The 21896-nt window shown below is 42.1% G+C and overlaps 2 protein-coding genes across 3 annotated transcripts; both read left to right on the forward strand.

Annotated features, from left to right (window-relative positions):
- Positions 1 to 1915: 1915 nt before the first annotated feature.
- Positions 1916 to 17371, forward strand: LOC114461496 (proproteinase E-like). 2 transcript variants are annotated; one of them, XM_028443602.1, is made up of 9 exons: positions 1916 to 2011; positions 2086 to 2174; positions 2255 to 2352; positions 2484 to 2612; positions 5944 to 6080; positions 16539 to 16610; positions 16697 to 16839; positions 16915 to 17067; positions 17194 to 17371. In XM_028443602.1, exons 1-9 carry the CDS (start codon positions 1969 to 1971, stop codon positions 17209 to 17211), a joined length of 882 nt encoding a protein of 293 aa, XP_028299403.1. In that variant the 5' UTR covers positions 1916 to 1968; the 3' UTR covers positions 17212 to 17371. The 2 variants fall into 2 exon arrangements, with proteins under 2 accessions (XP_028299403.1, XP_028299404.1); XM_028443603.1 differs by lacking the exon at positions 16539 to 16610.
- On the forward strand, positions 6295 to 10722 carry LOC114461495 (uncharacterized). Its single transcript, XM_028443601.1, has 2 exons — positions 6295 to 6591; positions 7403 to 10722. The coding sequence occupies exon 2, from the start codon at positions 7791 to 7793 to the stop codon at positions 9429 to 9431; it is 1641 nt and encodes a 546-aa protein (XP_028299402.1). The 5' UTR covers positions 6295 to 6591; positions 7403 to 7790; the 3' UTR covers positions 9432 to 10722.
- Positions 17372 to 21896: the final 4525 nt, after the last annotated feature.

Here is a 21896-nt window from a genome sequence, read left to right on the forward strand (position 1 = left end):
ACCCTAAATCTTAGCATTAAGTACCAACACTATAATAACGCTATAATTGCAAAAACATTTTGGCCTTTAACTTTCACAATTTAATTCACATCTTCATAAAATTTATATCCACTTGTTCCCTATATAGAGTCGCATCTTCTGACATAGGCCACGCCCACTCCCACAGCCCACTGCTCTTTTTAAGTCACTACGTAGCAAAAACCTACTTTTTCAAATTACTCCTTGGGGTTTTGTCCAATCGGCATGAAACTAGGCATGTAGAGTCTTCAGTTGGACTTGATCTAAAGTTGATAAAATAATTTTGTTGGCTTAAAATATGCACGAATAATTAATGAGTAAATTTTTCTAGCTAGCAATAAAAATGCATAACTGTTGCACATCTCGGTCAGAATTAATGCTAACAACACCAAATCTGAGATCCTTGTTTGGCATGTGACTGTGAGGAAATGCACCAAATTTGAATGATGTAGGCCACTAGGGGGCGCTACAAATAATGAATATTTGTATCTCTTAAATTTTTACCAGGGTATGATCTTGGGTCCCTCCTGAGGCGATATCTCAAAGTTATTCGCAATTGGTCAAAGTGGGCGTGGCTCATGACATCATAACATATAAATAAACAAACCTTTATTTCAGCAGAAGTAATGTGTTGAGGGCTGTGAAATTTACAGGGTAACCATAGAAGAGCACACAGATCACCCATACCAAAAAGTGTACCACTAGGTGGCACTAAAATGGGTGCAAATGCATTTTGGACTGTAACTTTCACACTTCATATCACATCTTTTAAAACTTCATATCCAGCTGTTCACAGCAAATGGCACGTTGGCCTGTGTCCTGACACTCGCCACGAGCCCTTCATCCTTCATGACGTACATTCACGGGCTCCGCGAAACCTGGGGGCCGAGTCGCGCGGGAAGGCTTGGCCCCCTTTTATAACTGCTTGCAGTTCTAACTATTGCTGTTATCTTCTCCCAGTGTTTCCTCAGAAGGAGTCCTTTGCACTGGGAGCTGTGATGGATTACAGCCGTGGTGGTGCTGCCTCATGGGCACTCAGTCCTGGTGAAGGACTTCTGACTCTTTGCTGCGCTGGGAGCCCTGTGTCGACGTCTATGATCAGCTCTTGTTGCAGATGGCCCCAATTGTGATTCTGTCCTCCCTCCAAGATCATCTCTACCAGATCATCTCGACCATCATGTGCCATTGTCCTTATCTTAATTCTATGTGTCTGTATGTGTGGGTTTGTGTGATGTTGGGGTTTCTTGTGGATTGTTTGCGTTGGGTATTTTTTATTGTATGTAAGGTTTTAATGATGTAAAGCGCTTTTAATTATATTATATATATGAAAAACTCTCTATAAAAAGTTTTTTTTGATTGATTGATTGATTTTATTGGTGTTTTTTCTACAGCCATTCACTTCCCTAAATACACATTACCCATCACTATTAGCAAAGCACGCTAGCTGGCCTCTTCCGTAAGTTAAATGACAAAACTCACAGTACAGTGGCATATATGGGAAAATCATTTTGCTAAATTTGTCTTGTCTGCACTATCACAACTTCTTTTCTGTTAATGTGTGGGAACAATTCATCTTAAACAGGATAATTTATTCAGGGTTACAATCAATTGGTGCACAATCAAGTACATATTCTCAATGCAGTGTAAAATAATTTAATCATCAACAAATTATGATAATTTTAACATAGTAAAAAAAAGTGAATGTAACCATGTCGGAAATAAACTGAATAAATGAACATTGTAACCATGAGCATGTTCAGCTCAGCAAAAGAGTAATGCATCTGTGGGATGGAAGGTTTTTCTCAGCTACAATCAGCAGTCCATGCAGATAACACTGGCTCTGCAGGTTCACTGTGATCCACATTCGTGTTGACAGAACGACTCAGCAGATAAAAACACTTGAGCAGGTCTGACAATTACAGTGTGTATGCACCTGTTAACCTGGACATCATGTTGCAGACGACCACCCTCCTGCTGCTTCAGGCAGTTTATGGCGAGTAGATTACTTTGGATTGTGAGAACAAGTTTAATTCTGTCAAATTTAATCTAAAAACTGTATGTCAGCAGTTTTTGGATGTGGCACACCCGCTGTCAAACCTGACACTGGTAGGGTCGTGAATGGAGAGGATGCTCGTCCCCACAGCTGGCCTTGGCAGGTACATAAGGTGTAAATGGGTTGAAAAATATTAACCATTATTTGTATTTATGATATTTAAACTGTGATTGCTCCACACAGATCTCACTGCAGGTAAAGCACGGCAGCCGATACCATCACACCTGTGGAGGAACTCTGATTGCACCTCGATGGGTGTTGACTGCTGGACACTGCATCTGGTGACTAACTTTTACCAATTTAAAATGGAATGTACTACTTGCATAACAGAGAAGCACATTGAATACTTGTCTGACACAGATACATTTATGTGTGGATTAAAAATTTAGCTAAAGATGCAAACATGTTACAGGCCAGGAGATGTGTACCGTGTTGTTCTGGGAGAGCATGACATGAGCCAACAGGAGCAAACAGAGCAGATCAGAGATATTCTGCGTATCATTGTTCATCCCAGCTGGGACATTGACCACGTGGCTGATGGGTGAGTTTGTCTCAGGCATTGAAAACAAGTGACTGTTTAGACACTGTGCTAACCAGGGAGGTTAATGTAACTGTTTAAGCAGGAAGGAGATTTAAAAAATGGCAAGACATTATGAAATTAATTAAACCCAGAAAAAAGGAGGGTAGGTAAGGGAGAAACCTATACAAACCAACTAACCTACTCACTCAATTGCACACTGACAACATAGGAATTGACAGGAACATAACAGAGAAAAACAGACCCATACATGGCCGGCCCATCCTATACGCAGACTAAGCGGCTGCTTAGGGCCCCTGGTCACTAGAGAACCCTGAACCTGGCAACCCCACTTGCATGTTACTGGTACAGCTGTGCATTGCGCGCATCAAAACTGCAAGCCGCATTTCCAGTAATCTATCAGCCATGCATTTGTTTGTCAATACAATCGCCTACTACTCTTAAACATGTTCATAAATGATTCCCTACCCCTTTAGCACCAAAAAAGTATTCGTTATATTAATTTCTGTAAAAGTCATGTTTTTCTATTAGCTCTGTCTGCTAGGATAGTATCTCTGGGTTACCAGCGCTCTCTGCTGGTCGAAACAAATATCTGCCTTACATACCCTAGACCAGGGGTCTGCAACCTTTACTCTTAAAGGAGCCATTTTGTCTAATCTCGACTGGATTAAAGTCTTTCCGGAGCTGAAAAAATAACCCTCTTATGAAAACAATACAGCGTATAAAATTCTATACCGTTAAAATAGTATCTTAATAGTAATTTTATGAGTTAATGGATTTGAAGGGCTACAAAAATAACTTGAATTTGATAACACATTATCAACTCCAACTCATGCTAATTTCTTACAACATATCAAGCATGCATATTAAGCCGGTTTGTTAGCAGTTAAATAAATCTTTCCCCACACAAATAAAGTCTGTATTTTTTTCCAGAATAGTCTTTTTTGTTATTTAAGTTATCTTACCAGAGATTTAAAACTGAAGGTTAGCCACTGGTGGAAGGAAAGTTAATGGTCTGTAGATGTTACAGGAGTTGAAGTACGACGGTGGCAGAGTTATTCATTTTTAGGTTAACCAATTGTTTTATCATCATTTTATTTGAAGTTAATGTCATTAATCACCAGTACCCTCTGTAGGAAATAATTCATTTTTTTAATTTTTTTAAATCGTCAGAGAGCCATTGCAAAAGAGTCAAAGAGCCACATGAGGCTCCAGAGCCGCAGGTTGCAGACCCCTGCCCTAGACTCTAAAAAGAATAAATACCAGTGATGTGCAGTCAGGGTAGGCAAGGTAGGCAGTGCCTACCAAAGGGTGAATTGATATTTTGATGATTTGTTTTAATTATAATATAATTATCAATGATTTATTTTTCCATTTCCGATAGCCTACAGTACCTATAAGTTTGAAAGTGTCAGCATTTTGTGCTTTTCATAGCCCAAATGACTAAACGTTTTTCCTGGTACAGCAGAGACGCTGCATAGTCTCACTCCGCTGTAAGGCAGGAGGAGGCCACACCCCCTCCCAAAAGCACATTGCTGCTCTGCCTCTGTTCCCATAGCGTGTTTTTATGTGTTTGCGCATGTGCAGTCAGTTCCCCAAGATGAAAACCATTTCCGTAAAAAGGCAGCTCTCTACGTTGCCTTTGGACGTAACCGTGCTATGCTAAATGCTATTCGTACCTTCAGAGTGCATTAGTGAATTGATAGCACGTGGCCACTGCCGCTACGTTCTCTAGTGGGTGGCATAACACTACAGGAAGGATGACAGCGCTAGAGACGATAAAGAAACTTTCTTTTGAGGAAAAAAACGACAGCTTTTAAAGGATCAACACCTGAGCTACCAGACCTTCAGCAGAGGTAAGGTCAGAAAATTGTTTGTATTTTCCACAGTGAATGGAAGGAATGGCTTAATAGATGTGCCTCACTGAGGCTGTTCCATGTTGTTGTCATTTTCTCCACGTTTCTGTGTTTCCAACACAAACAATGGGTGCGCTGTGGTGTCATGAGATATATTTTGTTGGGAGAGTATGGAGGCTGGAGGTTGGGATTTCATTGGAGGTTGAAGAACTGGTGCTACCACTCCGAAATATTGTACGTTTCAGCCTTTTCACAAAACACCCCCTCTCAAACCTGGGCCTATGTCACATGGAAGCTTCAGTTGTCATTTGGCAGACATATTCTCTCCTTCCTCTACAGCCACTGTTAGGGAGTGTGGCAAACTTTGCGATGGGCCGCTGTTGGGCCGGCCTCTTATTTCGCCTTACATTAGCATCCTTGTGGTGATGGAACTGACTGCAAAGCTCCTGCAACCCACTTCTACTGGGCACACCTTTACATTCCTCCCCTGGACCTTTGCCTTAGCAGGTTATTCCATTCAAAAGATTCATTGATTATCACAGGTATACAGAAGAACTCAAATGCAACGCAGGAAGGAGTAGACAGATACTGAAATATCTAAATAAGATTGAATAAACGGGCCCCGCACAAAACCAGGAAGACAACTGAAATATTCCCCACTCAGATTTGTTATTTAATAAAGAACTCAGATTCCACACTTAATAATCAAAAACAGGAACTCTCAATTCCCCACTTTAATAATCAAACTCAAGAACTCTCAATACTTTCTAGGAGTTTGAAGTCTCTCTTAACGGGTTGACCATCTAGCAAGAGACTGACAGAACAGAGGAAGTATAAGTAACCTCCTCCAACTTGACGAGGGAATGAGGAGCAGCTGTGGAGAGCAGGAAAACATGGACAGGAACAGGCAAAATCAAGGAACAGGGAGTGAATAAGGAGGTAAACCAAAACTAACTAAGCAGACTCATGACATTGATGGCTTTCTGCCAAGGGACCATTGGCTTAAAAATAAAGACACATTAGCAGGATTTGAACCTGAGGACCAAGAAGGCATAAGTTTGTCACTGCAATTTGAAAGCTGAGCCTTTGACATTGATCCACCCACTGTTTTTAAAACTAAACGTGTGCTGTCAGAGGTGTGAAGAGAAAAGTGCCTGCAACCCACTGAAAAAGGATCTGTAACCCCAGTGACTAAGTTTCCAACACTTGGAACTATCTGAATATTAGCAAAAAAAACGGAAGCCATTTCTTAACATCATTGTTGATGAAGGTTAACTGTGGGTGTGCATTGGTCTTTAGAAAGAGTAAACAATGACGGTATCATTTCTTAAGGACCTTTTTCACTGATGTAATCAAAGTCAACAAATAACATTAACAAATGAAAGTAGATTATTTACCAATCAACATGGTAGAGAACACAATACGTGTTTGTAGAAAAATAAATGAATGAAATATAATGCATTCATGTCTTCTTCTAGTAATGATCTGGCCTTGCTCAAGTTGGATAAAAGTCCCATCATGAATGACAGCGTCGGCGTGGCTTGTCTCCCTCGGGCTGGAGAAATCCCTCCACATGGATCCCAGTGTTACATCTCTGGCTGGGGAAACCTTTACAGTAATGCTGCCATGTGCCCCTGTGTCTTATAGTTTGTTTGTTTGGTAACACTTTACTTGAAGTGATTATTATGACATGACACCTATTATTACCATGAATAAGGTGTCAATCTGAAGGCTGTCATTAAGTGTCATTCGTTACCCTAACCTTAAACCTAACACCACCTAACCCCACTAGATCCCACCACCTTACCCAAAAATGCCAATGTGATCCATTCAAAATGTATAATAACATTTTTGTATATTATTTCTTAGATATTATTTCTGAAAGATATTATTGTTGATATTGTTTTTGTGTCCTGTTCAGCACTTTATTTTGTTATTTGTAGAGGAGTCAAACAGCCCATTATTGGGATTAACTAATCATTGAAGCCCTCAAAAATAATTAATTTCACATTTGTTGTGAACTGAAGCCTGAAATTCAGCGGAAGGAAAAGAGTGGAACCAATGTGCACGGGTGATGGCTCAACCCGGTCCCTTTTAGGTGGGGGTTTCCGTCCCGTCCGTCAGAGGTAACCTGGGAAGAGAAATGTGCGGCTCGTGTCTTCATTACTCTGAGTCCTTTGCCTGTGTTTTCCAGGTTAGTACGTTCTGAAAATCACACAGAAATAATACTGAAAGCTAAATATCTTATAGAGAGAGAGTTAGGCATGGTTTGTCAGTGTGTTTTGTTATTAAAAAAGGACTTATGAGCGGAGGTAGCTCGCCGTTCGGCAAGTTGAAGTGACACACGTGGCGCACCATTGTATAGTGCAATGTATACTGTAACTTGTGTATTTGTGGCTTCCTGTACATGTTATGAATGTGGTTTGTGAAATGTATTAACAATATTTGGGATACTGAGATGCTGAACACACAAATATTTTGCTCTGAGTTATTTTTGTAATAGGTTTGGTGAGAAAATGCTGTTTCAGTTCACTGCAGAAATAGGTTAAAGTAAGTTGGGCTTAAAGAAGCAGTAGGTAAGTTTGTTTGTAAAAAAAACTGTGAAGAGTTAAATAGTAGATTTTCCATGTTAAATGTGTCAGTCTGGGAACGGGTTTAAACAGTGTTAATATGCATTAGTGGTAAGAACTACACAATATTTGGCACTATGCCATAGTAGCCACAAAGTCAGTATAAATACTGAAATACACTTTCAGATAAAATAAATATCTGGTTGATGTCTGTGATGAGTGAATGTGTGAAGGACCATATTGTTGTGTTTATTGCATATTTAACAGACTGTAATTTAGACAAAAAGACATTGAAAGACAAATAATTGTTAAAAAGACAAGTTAGGTTGAATAGTGAAAGTTTAACAATTCCATGTAATAAACAGAGGTAACCTGGGAAGAGAAATGTGCGGCTCGTGTCTTCATTACTCTGAGTCCTTTGCCTGTGTTTTCCAGACACCAAAACCAAACTCTTTTTGTTGCTGTGGTTCGTAAGCCTTGGGACCCGTAACAAACTGTGGGGGCTCGTCCGGGATCTGTCCTCTTCCCATCCAGAGAGAGCAGATCCAGTGATTACTTGAACCAACGAGACGACGATACGTTGCTGCATCCGGGAGCCGGTCGGTGGGCGTCCAAGGAGGGGGATCCACGCAGAGGAGTCTTCACTTCGCCAGGGAGTCGCACTGAGGAACGGGGAGAGCAGCACACGCCGGTTGCACAACAACTGCTGGGTAAACAGATCAACACATACCGCATAACCAACACCATCGCACACCATGTCTACCGCGCGAAAGGAACTGGTGTGGGAAATCAAGAAGAGCCTATTCAGACTCTCGAACACTGACCTCTACGAAGTGGTGAGGAGCATTGCAGCTGATAGCCAAGAGTCAAACAAGTTGAGTTTAAGTGACGAGGAAGGCTGCATGGACTATGTCACCGCCTATCTTCAGTCTAGCGCTTTGTCGGGTCTCGAAGATGAAGGCATGAGCCAGTTGTTGACATTGCATGATTTGGTACGAGGGTTAACTTCCGGTCAGTCAGTTGATGTTATGATACCTGTTGAACCTGGTCCATTTACTGTGGTTCCAGACCACACACCTCAAACACACCTGTCATCTGACAACACACAACACAACATACAACTATACTCACACCCTAACATGCCGGTTAACACTCCTACACAATCAGTTGAAGAGTTAAAAAAAATATATGAAGAGCTAGGTGAGAGGCTAAAACAATGTGAGGCGACAGCGGCCCCAACAGTTATGCCGCTCATCCAGCAGAGGGAGCCTATAACACATTCAACTCAGCAGCCAGAGAGAATGTTTCCCCTGAAAGATCTCTCCTACCTACAACGGCGAGAATTCAAAATACATGGGGGCCAGATTGGAGACCAGAATTCTGACATAAGCTACAGCAGCCTAGGTAAACAAATCGAAGAGGGACTCAGAGAGGGCTTTGCAGAGACAGAAGTAGTCCGAGGCGTAATAAAAATTGTCAAACCTGGCACCTTCAAGGATATGCTAATAAACAATGAAGAAATGACAGTCTCCGAACTTAAGGGCTTTCTCAGGTCGCATCTCGGTGAGAAAGCAATGACAGAGATGTTTCAGGAGCTAATGTGTTCTAGACAGGCTGAGCAGGAGTCTCCCCAGCAGTTTTTGTATCGAATGATCGGACTCAAACAAAAACTTCTTTCTCAGTCAAAACAGGCTAGCACAGGCATCTCTTATGATCCAAAAACCATTCAAGAAGTTTTTCTTCACACAGTTTATCAGGGCCTTTCTGCAAAACATGCTGACCTCAGGCAAAGATTAAGACCCCTAATCTCAAACAGTCAAGTCACTGACGAAGCAATTCTCTGTCAAGTCGTGAAAATTATAAGTGATGAGAATGAGCATTTGCGCCGACTTGGCCAAACCCCCCGTCAAAAGACAATATACGCTCATAGTGCCAAAGTGGAGACAGAAGCTAAACCAAGTAATGACAAGTTGAGGGACACGACTATGGACAGTAAGGACCGACAGACTATACAGCAACTCAGTGTTCAGGTGGAGACTCTGACACACATGGTAGCCGCTTTAATGGACCAGCAAACATCCAATGCTCATGCCACCCGTCCTCTGATAGCACCAGTACCACACCACCACCAGCTACAAACCCCGCCTCAACTTCTTTCCAGTAAGCCCCCTCAACACCTGCTGAGGCCATCCCCCACCCAAGTTAAAGGAAGAACAGCTCGTTGCCCAAGATGTACAGAACAGGACCTACTAGAGTGCAGCCACTGCTTTGTGTGTGGAGAGGTTGGACATCGGGCAGTGGGATGCTTAATGCGCACTAAGTCTCAGGGAAACGGGATCCGGTCTCTGCCAAGGGACAGCCAGAGACCGGTGCACAGCCCCAGTCCCAGCCAGTAGGCCTGACTCACCCAAAGCAAACCAAACGTGATAGACGTCAGGCCCCTGTCTTTGTTCGTCAGAACACCACAAAATGCAAAGCACCGCTAATCGGAAAGAAGAGCCAGCTTAAATGTCAGGTTGGTGGGTATCCAGTGACGGTTGTGTTTGACTCTGGCTCACAAGTGAGCATCATCGATCGACAATGGGCTGAAACTCACATCCCCAATTATACAGCGAGACCTCTGCAGGAACTCCTCGATACAGAGCTGGATGTCTATGCTGTGAACGGTCAGGCCATCCCCTACGATGGGTGGGTTGAGCTTACTGTCAACCTCTCAGGTAATGATGATCCCAACCTCACCATACAAGTCCCCTTTCTTGTCAGCCAAATGTCACTACCCCAGCCCCTGGTAGGAGCAAATGTACTAGAAGCGATCATTAACAGTCAAGAGCTCTCTGGTGAAGCAGTTACCACAGTGATCAGCCTTTTACACAGAGCGTTTGAGGTGGAAGAGGAACAAGTGGTGGCCATGGTAAACTTCATCCAAGCCATGCGGAGAACTAACTGTGACCTGGCTACAGTACGAGTTGGCAAAGACAACGTCATCATTCCAGCGGGAAAAGCAGTGCACGTATGGTGCAGGGTGCCCCCCAATTTTGACACCACTGACTCGCTCGTCCTGTATGAGCCTGCAGAAGAGGAGACTGTTTTAGGACAACTGAGTGCGGGGGAGGGACTCCTGGAAATCACTCATGCTCGGCGACCCTATGTTAAGGTACCCATCTGCAACCATGCAAAACATGAGATCATCCTTCCAAAAAGAACCACGCTAGGAACCATCCAACACATCGCTAAGGTACTTGACACAGGTGCACCAGGGTCACAACAAGCTAATCGCACACAAACAAAAGCAATAACAGTTGAGGTCAATAACATCGTCTCTCCTGGTGAACCCCCTACTGAGTCATGGCTTCCACCTGTTGATATCAGTCACCTGGACCCCGAGCAACAACTGAAGGTAAAAGAAGTACTGATTGAAGAGTCTGGAGCATTCTCATGCGATAGTGGTGACATTGGATGTATCCCCAGTCTTCAGATGGAAATAAAGCTCAAGGATGACATCCCAGTGCAAAAATCCTATGCCTCCATCCCAAAACCACTATACAGAGAAGTAAAAGAGTACATCCAGGAGCTCTTGGTAAAAGGATGGGTTGTGAAGTCCAAGTCACCCTACGCTGCACCCGTCATTTGTGTCAGGAAGAAGGACGGATCCTTACGTCTCTGTATAGATTACCGGCTCCTGAACAACAAAACTGTCCCAGACCGACACCCCCTACCTCGGATTCAGGACCTTACAGACTCACTGGGAGGATACAGCTGGTTCTCGATCCTGGACCAAGGCAAGGCCTACCACCAAGGCTTCATCTCCAAAGGGTCAAGGTACCTGACAGCTTTCACAACTCCTTGGGGATTGTATGAGTGGGTCAGAATACCATTCGGGTTGTCAAACGCACCAGCAGCATTCCAGCGGAGCATGGAGGAGATGCTTGACACGCTCCGGGACGAATGTTGTATTCCTTATTTGGATGACGTGCTCTGCTTCGCCAAATCCTTTGATGAGCATGTGCAGGTGCTTCGCAAAGTCCTCCAAGCCCTACAGCATCATGGGGTCAAGTTGAAGCCAGAGAAGTGTGAGCTGTTTCGTAGAGAGGTACGTTATGTTGGTCGGCTGGTGTCGGAAGAAGGAGTCAGAGTGGATCCGAAAGATCTGGAGGCGGTGCAGGCCCTGAAACAGAAAACTCCACAAACAGTTGGAGATGTTCGACAATTACTTGGATTCCTGAGTTATTACCGGACCTACGTACAGGATTTCTCACGCATCGCCAAGCCTCTCTCTGACCTGCTTCAGGTAAAGCCAGACTCACCACAGCCCAAAGCACGAAGCGGAAAGACAAAGGGTCCCCAGCTGTCATCCCGAGCTCCAGTAAAGTGGGATGAGGAACACCAACAGGTCCTCGAATGCCTGATAGGGAAGCTCACCTCACCCCCAGTACTAGCATATCCAGATTTCACACGTCCTTTTGTGCTCCATACAGATGCTTCCCAGAAAGGCCTGGGGGCAGTCCTCTACCAACAACAAGATGGGAAGTTGAGGGTGGTAGGGTATGGGTCACGCACATTGACACCAGCTGAACAAAGTTACCACTTACACAGTGGAAAACTTGAATTCTTGGCTCTGAAATGGGCAATATGTGACAAATTTAATGACTATTTGTTTTATGCCCCTCACTTTACAGTCTTCACAGACAACAACCCGCTCACTTATATACTAAGTACTGCCAAGCTCAACGCCGTGGGTCACCGGTGGGTGGGACAGCTGGCTGATTTCCGCTTTGATGTAAAATATCGGCCTGGCAAAACCAACATCGATGCCGACACCTTGTCTCGCTGTCCTCTTGACATTAACGCTTTTGTAAAAGAGTGCTCTGAGGAACTGTCAGAGGATGCAGTTGGTGCTATATGGGAAGGAAGTCGAAGGGCGCAACAAGGAGATATAGCCTGGGTGGCAGCCCTCAGCTTAGCTTCGCCAGACCAGCCCAGCATGGAGATCCTACAAACAATAAGTCATGATGAGTTGATGAGAGAACAGCACGCAGACCCAGCGATTGGAAAAGTGATGGAGTTTAAAGAAAATAACACACCACCCACGGAGTTCAATGGAGGGGGAGTGAACACAGCCACAAGGAGACTTCTCAGAGAGTGGAACAGGTTGCACATAGAGAATGGATTACTCTATAGGAAAACCACTGACCGAAAACAACTGGTCCTCCCTGCCACTTACAAACGAACAGCTCTCACTCATCTGCATGACAAGATGGGTCATGTTGGCACGGAAAAGGTCTTGAGTCTAGCAAGAGAGCGTTTTTACTGGCCCTTCATGAAAAAAGACATTGAAGAGTATATAACTAGAAAGTGCCCTTGTATTAAGCTGAAAAAGCCTGCCGTACCAGAAAGAGCACCCATGGGCAGCATAACGTCAAACTCGCCCCTTGAACTCGTTTGCATAGATTTTCTTCATCTGGAAGCCTCTCGGGGAGGGTTTGAGTATATTCTAGTAGTGGTAGACCACTTTACTAGATTCGCTCAGGCCTACCCTACCAAGAATAAAGCGGGTAAGACGGCTGCTGATCGGCTCTTCAACGATTTCATCCCCAGGTTCGGGTACCCCACCAAGCTCCACCACGACCAGGGCAGGGAGTTTGAAAACGAACTTTTCAAGACACTCAGACAGCTAGCAGGCGTTAGCCACTCCAGAACTTCCCCCTATCACCCGCAATGCAACCCTGCTGAAAGACTAAATCGAACCCTACTACAAATGCTCCGGACCTTGGGAGACAAAAAGAAAGAGAACTGGAAGGATCACTTGCCCCACATCATACATGCGTACAACTGTACAAAGCACGAGGCTACAGGCTTTTCCCCTCACTATTTGTTGTACGGCCGTCATCCTCGCCTTCCCGTTGACCTCCTCTTTGGCCTCATAACAGACAAAGAAGCTGAAACTCCACAAAGTTATGCTGAAAAGTGGAAAAGAAAAATGATTGAGGCATATCGAATAGCGAACACTAACAGTCAGCAGTCTAGTTCAAAGGGGAAAGTGTACTATGACAAAAGATGCAGGGGTGTGACTCTTCAAACAGGGGACAGGGTCCTGGTACGCAATTTAAATGAAAGAGGTGGGCCTGGCAAGCTTAGACCCTACTGGGAGCAGACCATCTACATGGTGAGAGAGCAGATAGGAGACAATCCGGTATATAAAGTAAGCCCGGAGGCAGGAGGTCGACCCATTCGCACTCTGCATCGAAATCTTCTGCTACAGGTTAACGACCTGCCAGTCGAGCCACTGCAGAATCCCGTCGCAAATGCTCCTCATTCCCAAAAGAGAACTAGGAAGCCCCCAGAACCCCCAAAGGTTTCAGAAAGGACACAAAGCTCAGGTGCAAGTGACTCAGAGGAAGAGGAAGGTACATTTCATTATTGGTTGCGGATACCTGCAGAAAAGCCGAGAAAAGAGAGTAACCCCACAAATCAAACTGTTGCCTGTGCGTCACAAAACCAACCTTTGCCAGGGAGGGAAAACACCATGGGTGAGGGACAAGAAGCACACAGTGAAAATGAACTCGTCATCGATCCGCCTCAGCCTAATAATGACCAGACATTGCCTGAAGCACCACACGAAGAAAGAGATGCTCACGAACCTCAGCCGACACACCAGACTCCCGTAAGACAATCTAGCAGAATAAGACGGCCTGGCTACATGTTCACATACCCATCTCTGGGACAACCAGTTTACCAGCTACGTCCCACTGTGAATGCAGTTACAATTACACCCAGACATTACCAGAGCAACCCTAATCCTTATATCTATAGTCCCTGCTCTTCAACCCCACCATATCCATACCAGCCAGCCACATACCCAATTCATTGTTTTTGAACTGCTCACTTAAAGACTTGAGAACATACTTACATAAACACACACACAGACCCATACACAGAGTTAAACTACAATTATATGACTAAAGGGCTTTATTGTGTTACATCCTTGTGATTTGTTTATATGAATAGTAAAAAAAAAAAAAAAAGATGAAAAAAATGGTTAAGATGAGATTCGGGTTAATAGGATGCAGATGATGAAGGTCAAGTGTCAGGAGCCACTTCTGTTCGTTGGGGAGTGTGTGATCCATTCAAAATGTATAATAACATTTTTGTATATTATTTCTTAGATATTATTTCTGAAAGATATTATTGTTGATATTGTTTTTGTGTCCTGTTCAGCACTTTATTTTGTTATTTGTAGAGGAGTCAAACAGCCCATTATTGGGATTAACTAATCATTGAAGCCCTCAAAAATAATTAATTTCACATTTGTTGTGAACTGAAGCCTGAAATTCAGCGGAAGGAAAAGAGTGGAACCAATGTGCACGGGTGATGGCTCAACCCGGTCCCTTTTAGGTGGGGGTTTCCGTCCCGTCCGTCAGAGGTAACCTGGGAAGAGAAATGTGCGGCTCGTGTCTTCATTACTCTGAGTCCTTTGCCTGTGTTTTCCAGGTTAGTACGTTCTGAAAATCACACAGAAATAATACTGAAAGCTAAATATCTTATAGAGAGAGAGTTAGGCATGGTTTGTCAGTGTGTTTTGTTATTAAAAAAGGACTTATGAGCGGAGGTAGCTCGCCGTTCGGCAAGTTGAAGTGACACACGTGGCGCACCATTGTATAGTGCAATGTATACTGTAACTTGTGTATTTGTGGCTTCCTGTACATGTTATGAATGTGGTTTGTGAAATGTATTAACAATATTTGGGATACTGAGATGCTGAACACACAAATATTTTGCTCTGAGTTATTTTTGTAATAGGTTTGGTGAGAAAATGCTGTTTCAGTTCACTGCAGAAATAGGTTAAAGTAAGTTGGGCTTAAAGAAGCAGTAGGTAAGTTTGTTTGTAAAAAAAACTGTGAAGAGTTAAATAGTAGATTTTCCATGTTAAATGTGTCAGTCTGGGAACGGGTTTAAACAGTGTTAATATGCATTAGTGGTAAGAACTACACAATATTTGGCACTATGCCATAGTAGCCACAAAGTCAGTATAAATACTGAAATACACTTTCAGATAAAATAAATATCTGGTTGATGTCTGTGATGAGTGAATGTGTGAAGGACCATATTGTTGTGTTTATTGCATATTTAACAGACTGTAATTTAGACAAAAAGACATTGAAAGACAAATAATTGTTAAAAAGACAAGTTAGGTTGAATAGTGAAAGTTTAACAATTCCATGTAATAAACAGAGGTAACCTGGGAAGAGAAATGTGCGGCTCGTGTCTTCATTACTCTGAGTCCTTTGCCTGTGTTTTCCAGACACCAAAACCAAACTCTTTTTGTTGCTGTGGTTCGTAAGCCTTGGGACCCGTAACACCAACATAACTCCAAAGGTGTCATAATTTAGCAAACAACACTTAAAATGCAGTCCGTAACTTTCAGATCCCTCCATCCCCGCTGCCCTCTTGCCCTGCCTCCTAAGTCCCTCCCTCAGAGGAGCTAACAAGCTAACGTTAGCCCGACAGCAACATCACAGTAATATAACATACACTGTTAAAAGCATATTACTGCTGCGCTTCTCTCTCTGAATGTGCACACACCAATCTTTCAGCAGCAGCAGCAGCGTAACAACACATTGTCACTCACAGTAGCCCACACGGAGGCTGCAGAGATGGCAGCGCGTGCATTAACAAACAACTCATGCACTACAGAGTTCTAGTGTAACAATTACAAATCAAACAATGTAAATCAAGCAGCAGTAATTACCTTTCAAGCAGAAAAGTCGCCAATTCCATCTTCTACTCCTCCAGACCATACACTGTAAAAAAGACGGCGCTCCAGGCACTACCTTGCTATGAGCATTGCTGTGTTTTGGCCACGGCGGAAGGGGCGGGGGCTGTGAGCAACAGCTGTCAGACAGTCCATCAAACACAATCCTGGCTCTGATTGGTTCTTTTTGTTCAGTCGCGGTTCATTCTGGCAATCTGCCAAAGGCAGCAGGAGCAGCAGGTGGGACTCAATGAGCCTGTTTTTTTCACATAGGGAGTGGTGGCCTAGTGGTTAAGGACGCTGGGCTTGTAATCGGAGGGTTGCCAGTTCAAGCCTCACCTGGGCCATCACTGTGGGATGTTGAGCAAGTCCCTTAACCCTGAACTGCTCCCCAGGCGCCGCAAAATGGCTGCCCTCAGGGATGGGTTAAATGCAGAGGACAAATTCCATTGATGTACTAACATTACATGGCCAATTAAAGGCGAAAGCCCCGATTTAATCTTAATCTTAATTTAACATAAACTACTAGTTTCATGTAAGGCTGTCCTTACATAGTGACAGCTTTAGTAAATATGACAGAAAGTCACTTTTATAAGAGTTACGGACTGCACCTTTAATGACAGCCTTCATGACACCTTATTCATGCTAATGACAGCGTATTGTCAGCCTTATGTATAAAACTTCAAGTAAAGTGTTACCATTTGTTTTAGCTGCAAAAATCTGCATAGCGTTTGTCTGGATAATTGAGTCCAAGTTATGTCAAAGGGTTTCCAGGGCTTAGGCTTTAACATCAGGATACTGACTTCACATAACTCAATATCTGCTGGTCAGTGGTTCTTTGTTTTTTCCCTAATAGCCACTTCTTATCACCTAAGAATGACATGTATAATGTCTTTTCACTGTGTGTGTCAGCCCATGGTCCAATGCCTGATAAGTTGCAGCAGGCCTTGCTTCCTGTGGTGGAGCACAGTGTGTGCAGCCAGAGCGACTGGTGGGGCATCACGGTAAAGAACACAATGATCTGCGCAGGAGGAGATATCGTCTCTGGATGTAATGTACGTGAGACATCAAAGCAGAACCTTCTGTCACTTTTATGTTATGCCACTGATAGTGACAATATCTACTCGTAGGGAGACTCTGGTGGTCCACTGAACTGTTTGGGTGAGGACAACAGGTGGTACGTTCAGGGTGTGACAAGCTTTGTTTCCTCACGTGTCTGCAATGAAGTGAAAAAGCCGACCGTGTTCACCCGCACCTCAGCGTTCAGCGAGTGGCTCAGTGAGGTAAACTAGTCTCATTATGTTTGCTTTGAAGGTTGAGTTGCAGTGCAATGTCTCCAGAGATATAGGCAACATCATAAATGAAGCGATGTGCTCTAATGAATAATGTTGATGATGTTGGCTTCTCAGGTCATGATGAGATACTGAGGATGACTACGGATGATCAGCTTCAGAGAAATGATCAGATCCCAAATCGGTGTTCTTTGACCAGGACAAGTTTTTACATCAGAGTTTGATTGTGAGATTTGTCCGCACAAAACATAATGCATTTGATCTTAACAATAAAAAGTACTTTAAAAATGTCAAAGGCCATTAATTATTCATTAATCATACCTACTTTAACATTTCTCTCAAACTGAGCAAAATTTCAATGATAAAACATGAGATGGGGGCAGAAAATGTTGCAGCACTGCCTGTATGGAAACACCTAATCTTTTCCCTTTATTTCCTGAAAGATATGAATTGAGGAATGGCAGCTGATCAGCAGGCACACATACAGTATAGAGCTTATGAACTATTATTTCTAATCAATCACCACCAAGGACAAGCCATGCACATCATCTGATACATGCAGCAGTCAAACATCTTGAAACACATAAGTGTCAACAAGTGCATCTGATCACAGAGGCCTTCTCAATCACTCTTACAAAAGACTAAACATTTAGAACAGGGGTTCTCAAAGTATTGATAGCTGATGGCCAATTTAGGAACCCAACATTGGACTAAGCGCCGTCAAAGAAAAAAAAATGGAAAAAACTGAAACAAATCATTTTAATGTCCAGGTTGCATCTCTACAGTTTACATATATTGATCTGCATCCAGTAATGTGCAATAAACACATTTTAATTAATGCATGTGGCTAAACCTGGCAAAACTTGAGAAACATTGTAATGCACACACAATCCCTGGGGTTTTCTGCCCTACAGTCGAGTTTGGGATACAACAGTCCTGTGTCCAGTCCATTTCAACATGTAAAAACGTATTTAGAACCAACAGCTGGTCTCACTGTGCCATGCTTCCAGTCCTATAGGCATGGACCTCATTCAGGAGCAATTCCAGCTACCAAAGCATCACAACAAAACCTGCAGTGACAGACATAGACACACATGGGGAGAATAAAATAGAAGCTTACCAAACAAGTCATCATCATCATTAATATTTATCACTGCCTGTCATCAATACACATGTTAATAAATCACACTGAATATTTGTTACTGGTAGGGCTGGGTGATTTGGAGTCGGGACCAAAACTCATATCTCAATATTTTTCTTAAAATGGCGATATACAATATAAATCTCATTATTTTTAACAAGAAAGTCTGACCAGGGAGTTAATTGTGATGCAAATAGCCTCACACTCATATTTATTAACAAACAGCTGTTTTGGCTTTTTCTCCTATAAGGGACAGCATATGTGAGTGAGTTCTGTAGTGTGGCTTGTTTTGGGGAAGGTCTGGGTTAGGACACACTAATATAACTGCTTTTGTGCTGTTCTGACAAGTAACAAAAGCAGTGACTCATTAAATGAGTATTTTAATACAAATTAAGCTCTAAAAATATATATATCTCAGAAATATGAAAAAATGGTTAAATGCATTGTTTGACTGTACTCTATTGATAATATTAAATACTTGTATGATGTGATTTGTACTGTGTGATTGTATGAATAAAAAAAAGAGTTAAAAATATATAAATAATAAACAAATATCTATATTTCTCTATATGGGTGATATTATTTTCTGTATTGCCAAAATAGAAAACTCGATATATCTTAAATCTCGATATATTGGCCAGCCCTAGTTACTAGGTCAACTTACCTTTTTTTAATGGCATGGGATATGTGGTGCTGTTTTTGGTTGGCCACGATTCCTCTGATGTCCGGGTATTCGTCTTTGCGTTACGAAGGACGGCCTGTAGATGGCCATTTGTCATCCTGGATCTCAGCTTTGATTTGTTGATGGCCATGGTGGAGAAGGTCTTCTCACAAATGTATGTGCTTCCGAATAAATAGACCATTCTGATAGGTAGGTCGATGAGCTCAAACTGCATTTCTGCAGGCTCTTCCTCAGGGACACATGAGAAAGCATTTTGGAAAAGTTTGAATGACTTCTCATGGACCCTGAAGTCGGAGAAGCGGTGACAAATTCCTTTTTTATGAGGTTATGGTTCTTTTCTGAACGCAGGTGGCGTAAAACATGGAGCCCGTCTGTGTTATCTACAAGCGCCTTGCAGGCCAGAAAATGGGTTAGATTTCCCTGTTTGAGCTGTGCCTGCAGCAGTTCAGGTTTTCTGCAGTTCAAGCTTCACATTGAGATTGCTGACATTTGCATTGAATTAGTATTATCACAGGACCCTGTAGTTCAGCAAAATATAGTAGGTAATTTGTGGGGGAATTTGTATTTCACAAATTACTGTCATGGCCGATTCGCACAGGATTCACTCACAGACATTCTCCGCAATTATTACAAATCGTATGTGGTCCCTAGGTAAAACTAATCCCGTACGAATAGGGCTAAATACGTAATTTCACAAAATAACTTACAGTGGAAACACAAGTTTGAAAGTTGTTTGAAAGTTGTCATGAAAAGCATAAGGAAATTGTGTTGGCACGCACAAAAATGAAACGATTCTTTCTTTCACATTGAGATTGTGTTGACCCTGAATTTCTCCAGTAATCTGTGTGTAATCTTGTTTACATATTCCCCTATTCATAAATACCTAATAATCTGAAATAACCAGATGTGTTTATTTTTTCAATATTAGTAAATCAACAAATAAATGTAGTTAAATTGGTCTGATTCACATTCTCCCAGTCAGTCCACTTCAGCTTCTGCCTAAAGCCGTCAGTTGTCCACTCTGCTGTTTTCTGTAAAACACTGGCTCATGCTTCCAAAAACTCTAGGTTTATAGTGACATGTGCCTCTGGTATTAAAGTATAAGCATTCGCTTGAAGTTTACAACCAGACAACTACTTAGAGAAAATTTCAGGTCAGCAACCCTCTGCTAAGGATCTAAGTTAGTTCCTCTTCAAAGTGCTTTCGCAGCAGCTGCCTGCAGTCCCTGTTTGTTTTCAGCTGATAAAATGCTTAGTTTGTAATATACTTTGGCCTAAGAATCTCTCAGCATTCCCTCATGAAAATCTCCAGTTTTACAAGCAGAGTGTTTGAGGTCATTGTCTTATTTTGGTTCACATCAGCCAAGGGGATTTAGAAAAAAAAAACTGTTTTGTGAGCACAATGTGAGTCTCACAGCTGTATGTTCTCTATGTTTCACTGTGAAGGTGCATGACTTGGACCCCTGGAACGTCCTCTCACCAACACTTTGTTAAATATTACATTTTTGGTCCCATCTGTTTATAAAACTTTGCTGCAGATTCATCATTGTATAATTGTTGTCTTGTTAATATTTGTACTTAGTACAATATTAGTTCAAAAAACAATATAAACACTATCTTAAGATATCTGAACATAAAAATGCTGATTAAAAACACTGTCAATTATTCATGGAAAAAAGATATAATTTTTTTTTGTATGTTTGTCTTTTAAGCAACAGGTTATTGGAGTCTTGATTGATCTGCAATATTTTCTATTTTCTTTATGGTAACCAATCTTAGTAATAATTAAGCAGGATCTTGATGAGTAGCACAGGGACCTTCTGCCCTTCTTTTTCCCAGCTTTTGATGTTTAGCTGTCACCATCTGCTGGTCTGTGAAGGTACTGCACAGACCAGTTCTGTGAAGTGTTACTTTGTTGTATTATTGTTAAATGTATTGTTTATTATAAGTGCTGGCATCTGAAAGATTCATTAGATTTCATTTAGGTGAGTTTGTATGTGAGTAATCTGTACAGGAGATGATAACAATGATCGTTTTTTTCACCTCTTTGGTTTCCTGAAGTGCATATTGATCGAGCCTGAAGTGAAGACATGTCCTACGATGGCATGTCACATTTTTTTCTATAAGGGGGAATAAAGGGGAGAGCATTTTGGGGCCCATCTGCAAAGTCAGCAAAATGTTGGTCCATTGTTCTATGAATCTGTGATAACTACATTTATTTATTTACCTGAATTTTATCCACTGTTATCCAGGAAGTGTATTATTATTCATGGCATATAGTATATAGTCATCTTAAAGATGTAAATCTTTGTTTTAATCAGAAATTAAATGGTGGAAAAGGTGGTGGTGAAATGGGATTTTAAAAATCACAGAAATTAGTTGAAAGTTGCGAATTACAGTGTCCAAAAACGGACAGAAAAAGGATTCAAAGTGCTTAAAAGTGGCCAAAAAAAGTAGGAACAATTAGTTTAAATTGGCAAATAATGGGCATGACATATCGTGCATGTGGTTAAGTTGGCAAAAAATAAGCATGAATCATGGTGAAAATAAGTCAAAAGTGAGGTTAGGTGAGAAAAGCGGTGGAAAGGGTTCAAAAGTCCCAAAAATGTATTGAGGGTGGAAAAAATGTGCCGAAAAGGAATAGAAATTTGATGGAGAACTGGGAGTAATGCAGCAAAATTGCATTTAAAGGAGCAAAAGAAAAAGTTTGGTGAAGTTGAAGAAAAAGGGTAAAAATAAGCAAAAATGTGCTGAAATTCTTCAAAAAAAAAAAAAGTGTCTTGTGACCGAAAATGGGGTCCCTGCCCAAAGGTAGAGAACACCTGCCTTTACATTTGTAGCCTAATAAGCCAAGGGTATCAAATTAATTTCAGATCAAGGGCGACAAACGACCCTTGATCTTAAGAATTCTTTAATCTTTCAACCTGAACATAATACTTTGTCAGTGTGTGTGGATGTGGACCCAAATACAGAGACAGGTGGAGGCAGCAGAAACGGA

Source organism: Gouania willdenowi, chromosome 4 (genome assembly GCF_900634775.1).
Source record: "Gouania willdenowi chromosome 4, fGouWil2.1, whole genome shotgun sequence".
Taxonomy (NCBI): Eukaryota; Metazoa; Chordata; class Actinopteri; order Blenniiformes; family Gobiesocidae; genus Gouania; species Gouania willdenowi.

What these genes read in the sequence shown, in the direction of transcription:
- LOC114461496 (XM_028443602.1), top strand. Translation starts at nt 1,969, where the DNA reads ATGTTGCAGACGACCACCCTCCTGCTGCTTCAGGCAGTTTATG. An exon ending in GCTGCTTCAGGCAGTTTATG is followed by an intron (nt 2,012 to 2,085) that starts GCGAGTAGATTA and finishes GTATGTCAGCAG; the next exon opens with TTTTTGGATGTGGCACACCC. An exon ending in ACTGCTGGACACTGCATCTG is followed by an intron (nt 2,353 to 2,483) that starts GTGACTAACTTT and finishes AACATGTTACAG; the next exon opens with GCCAGGAGATGTGTACCGTG.
- LOC114461495 (XM_028443601.1), top strand. Translation starts at nt 7,791, where the DNA reads ATGTCTACCGCGCGAAAGGAACTGGTGTGGGAAATCAAGAAGAGCCTA.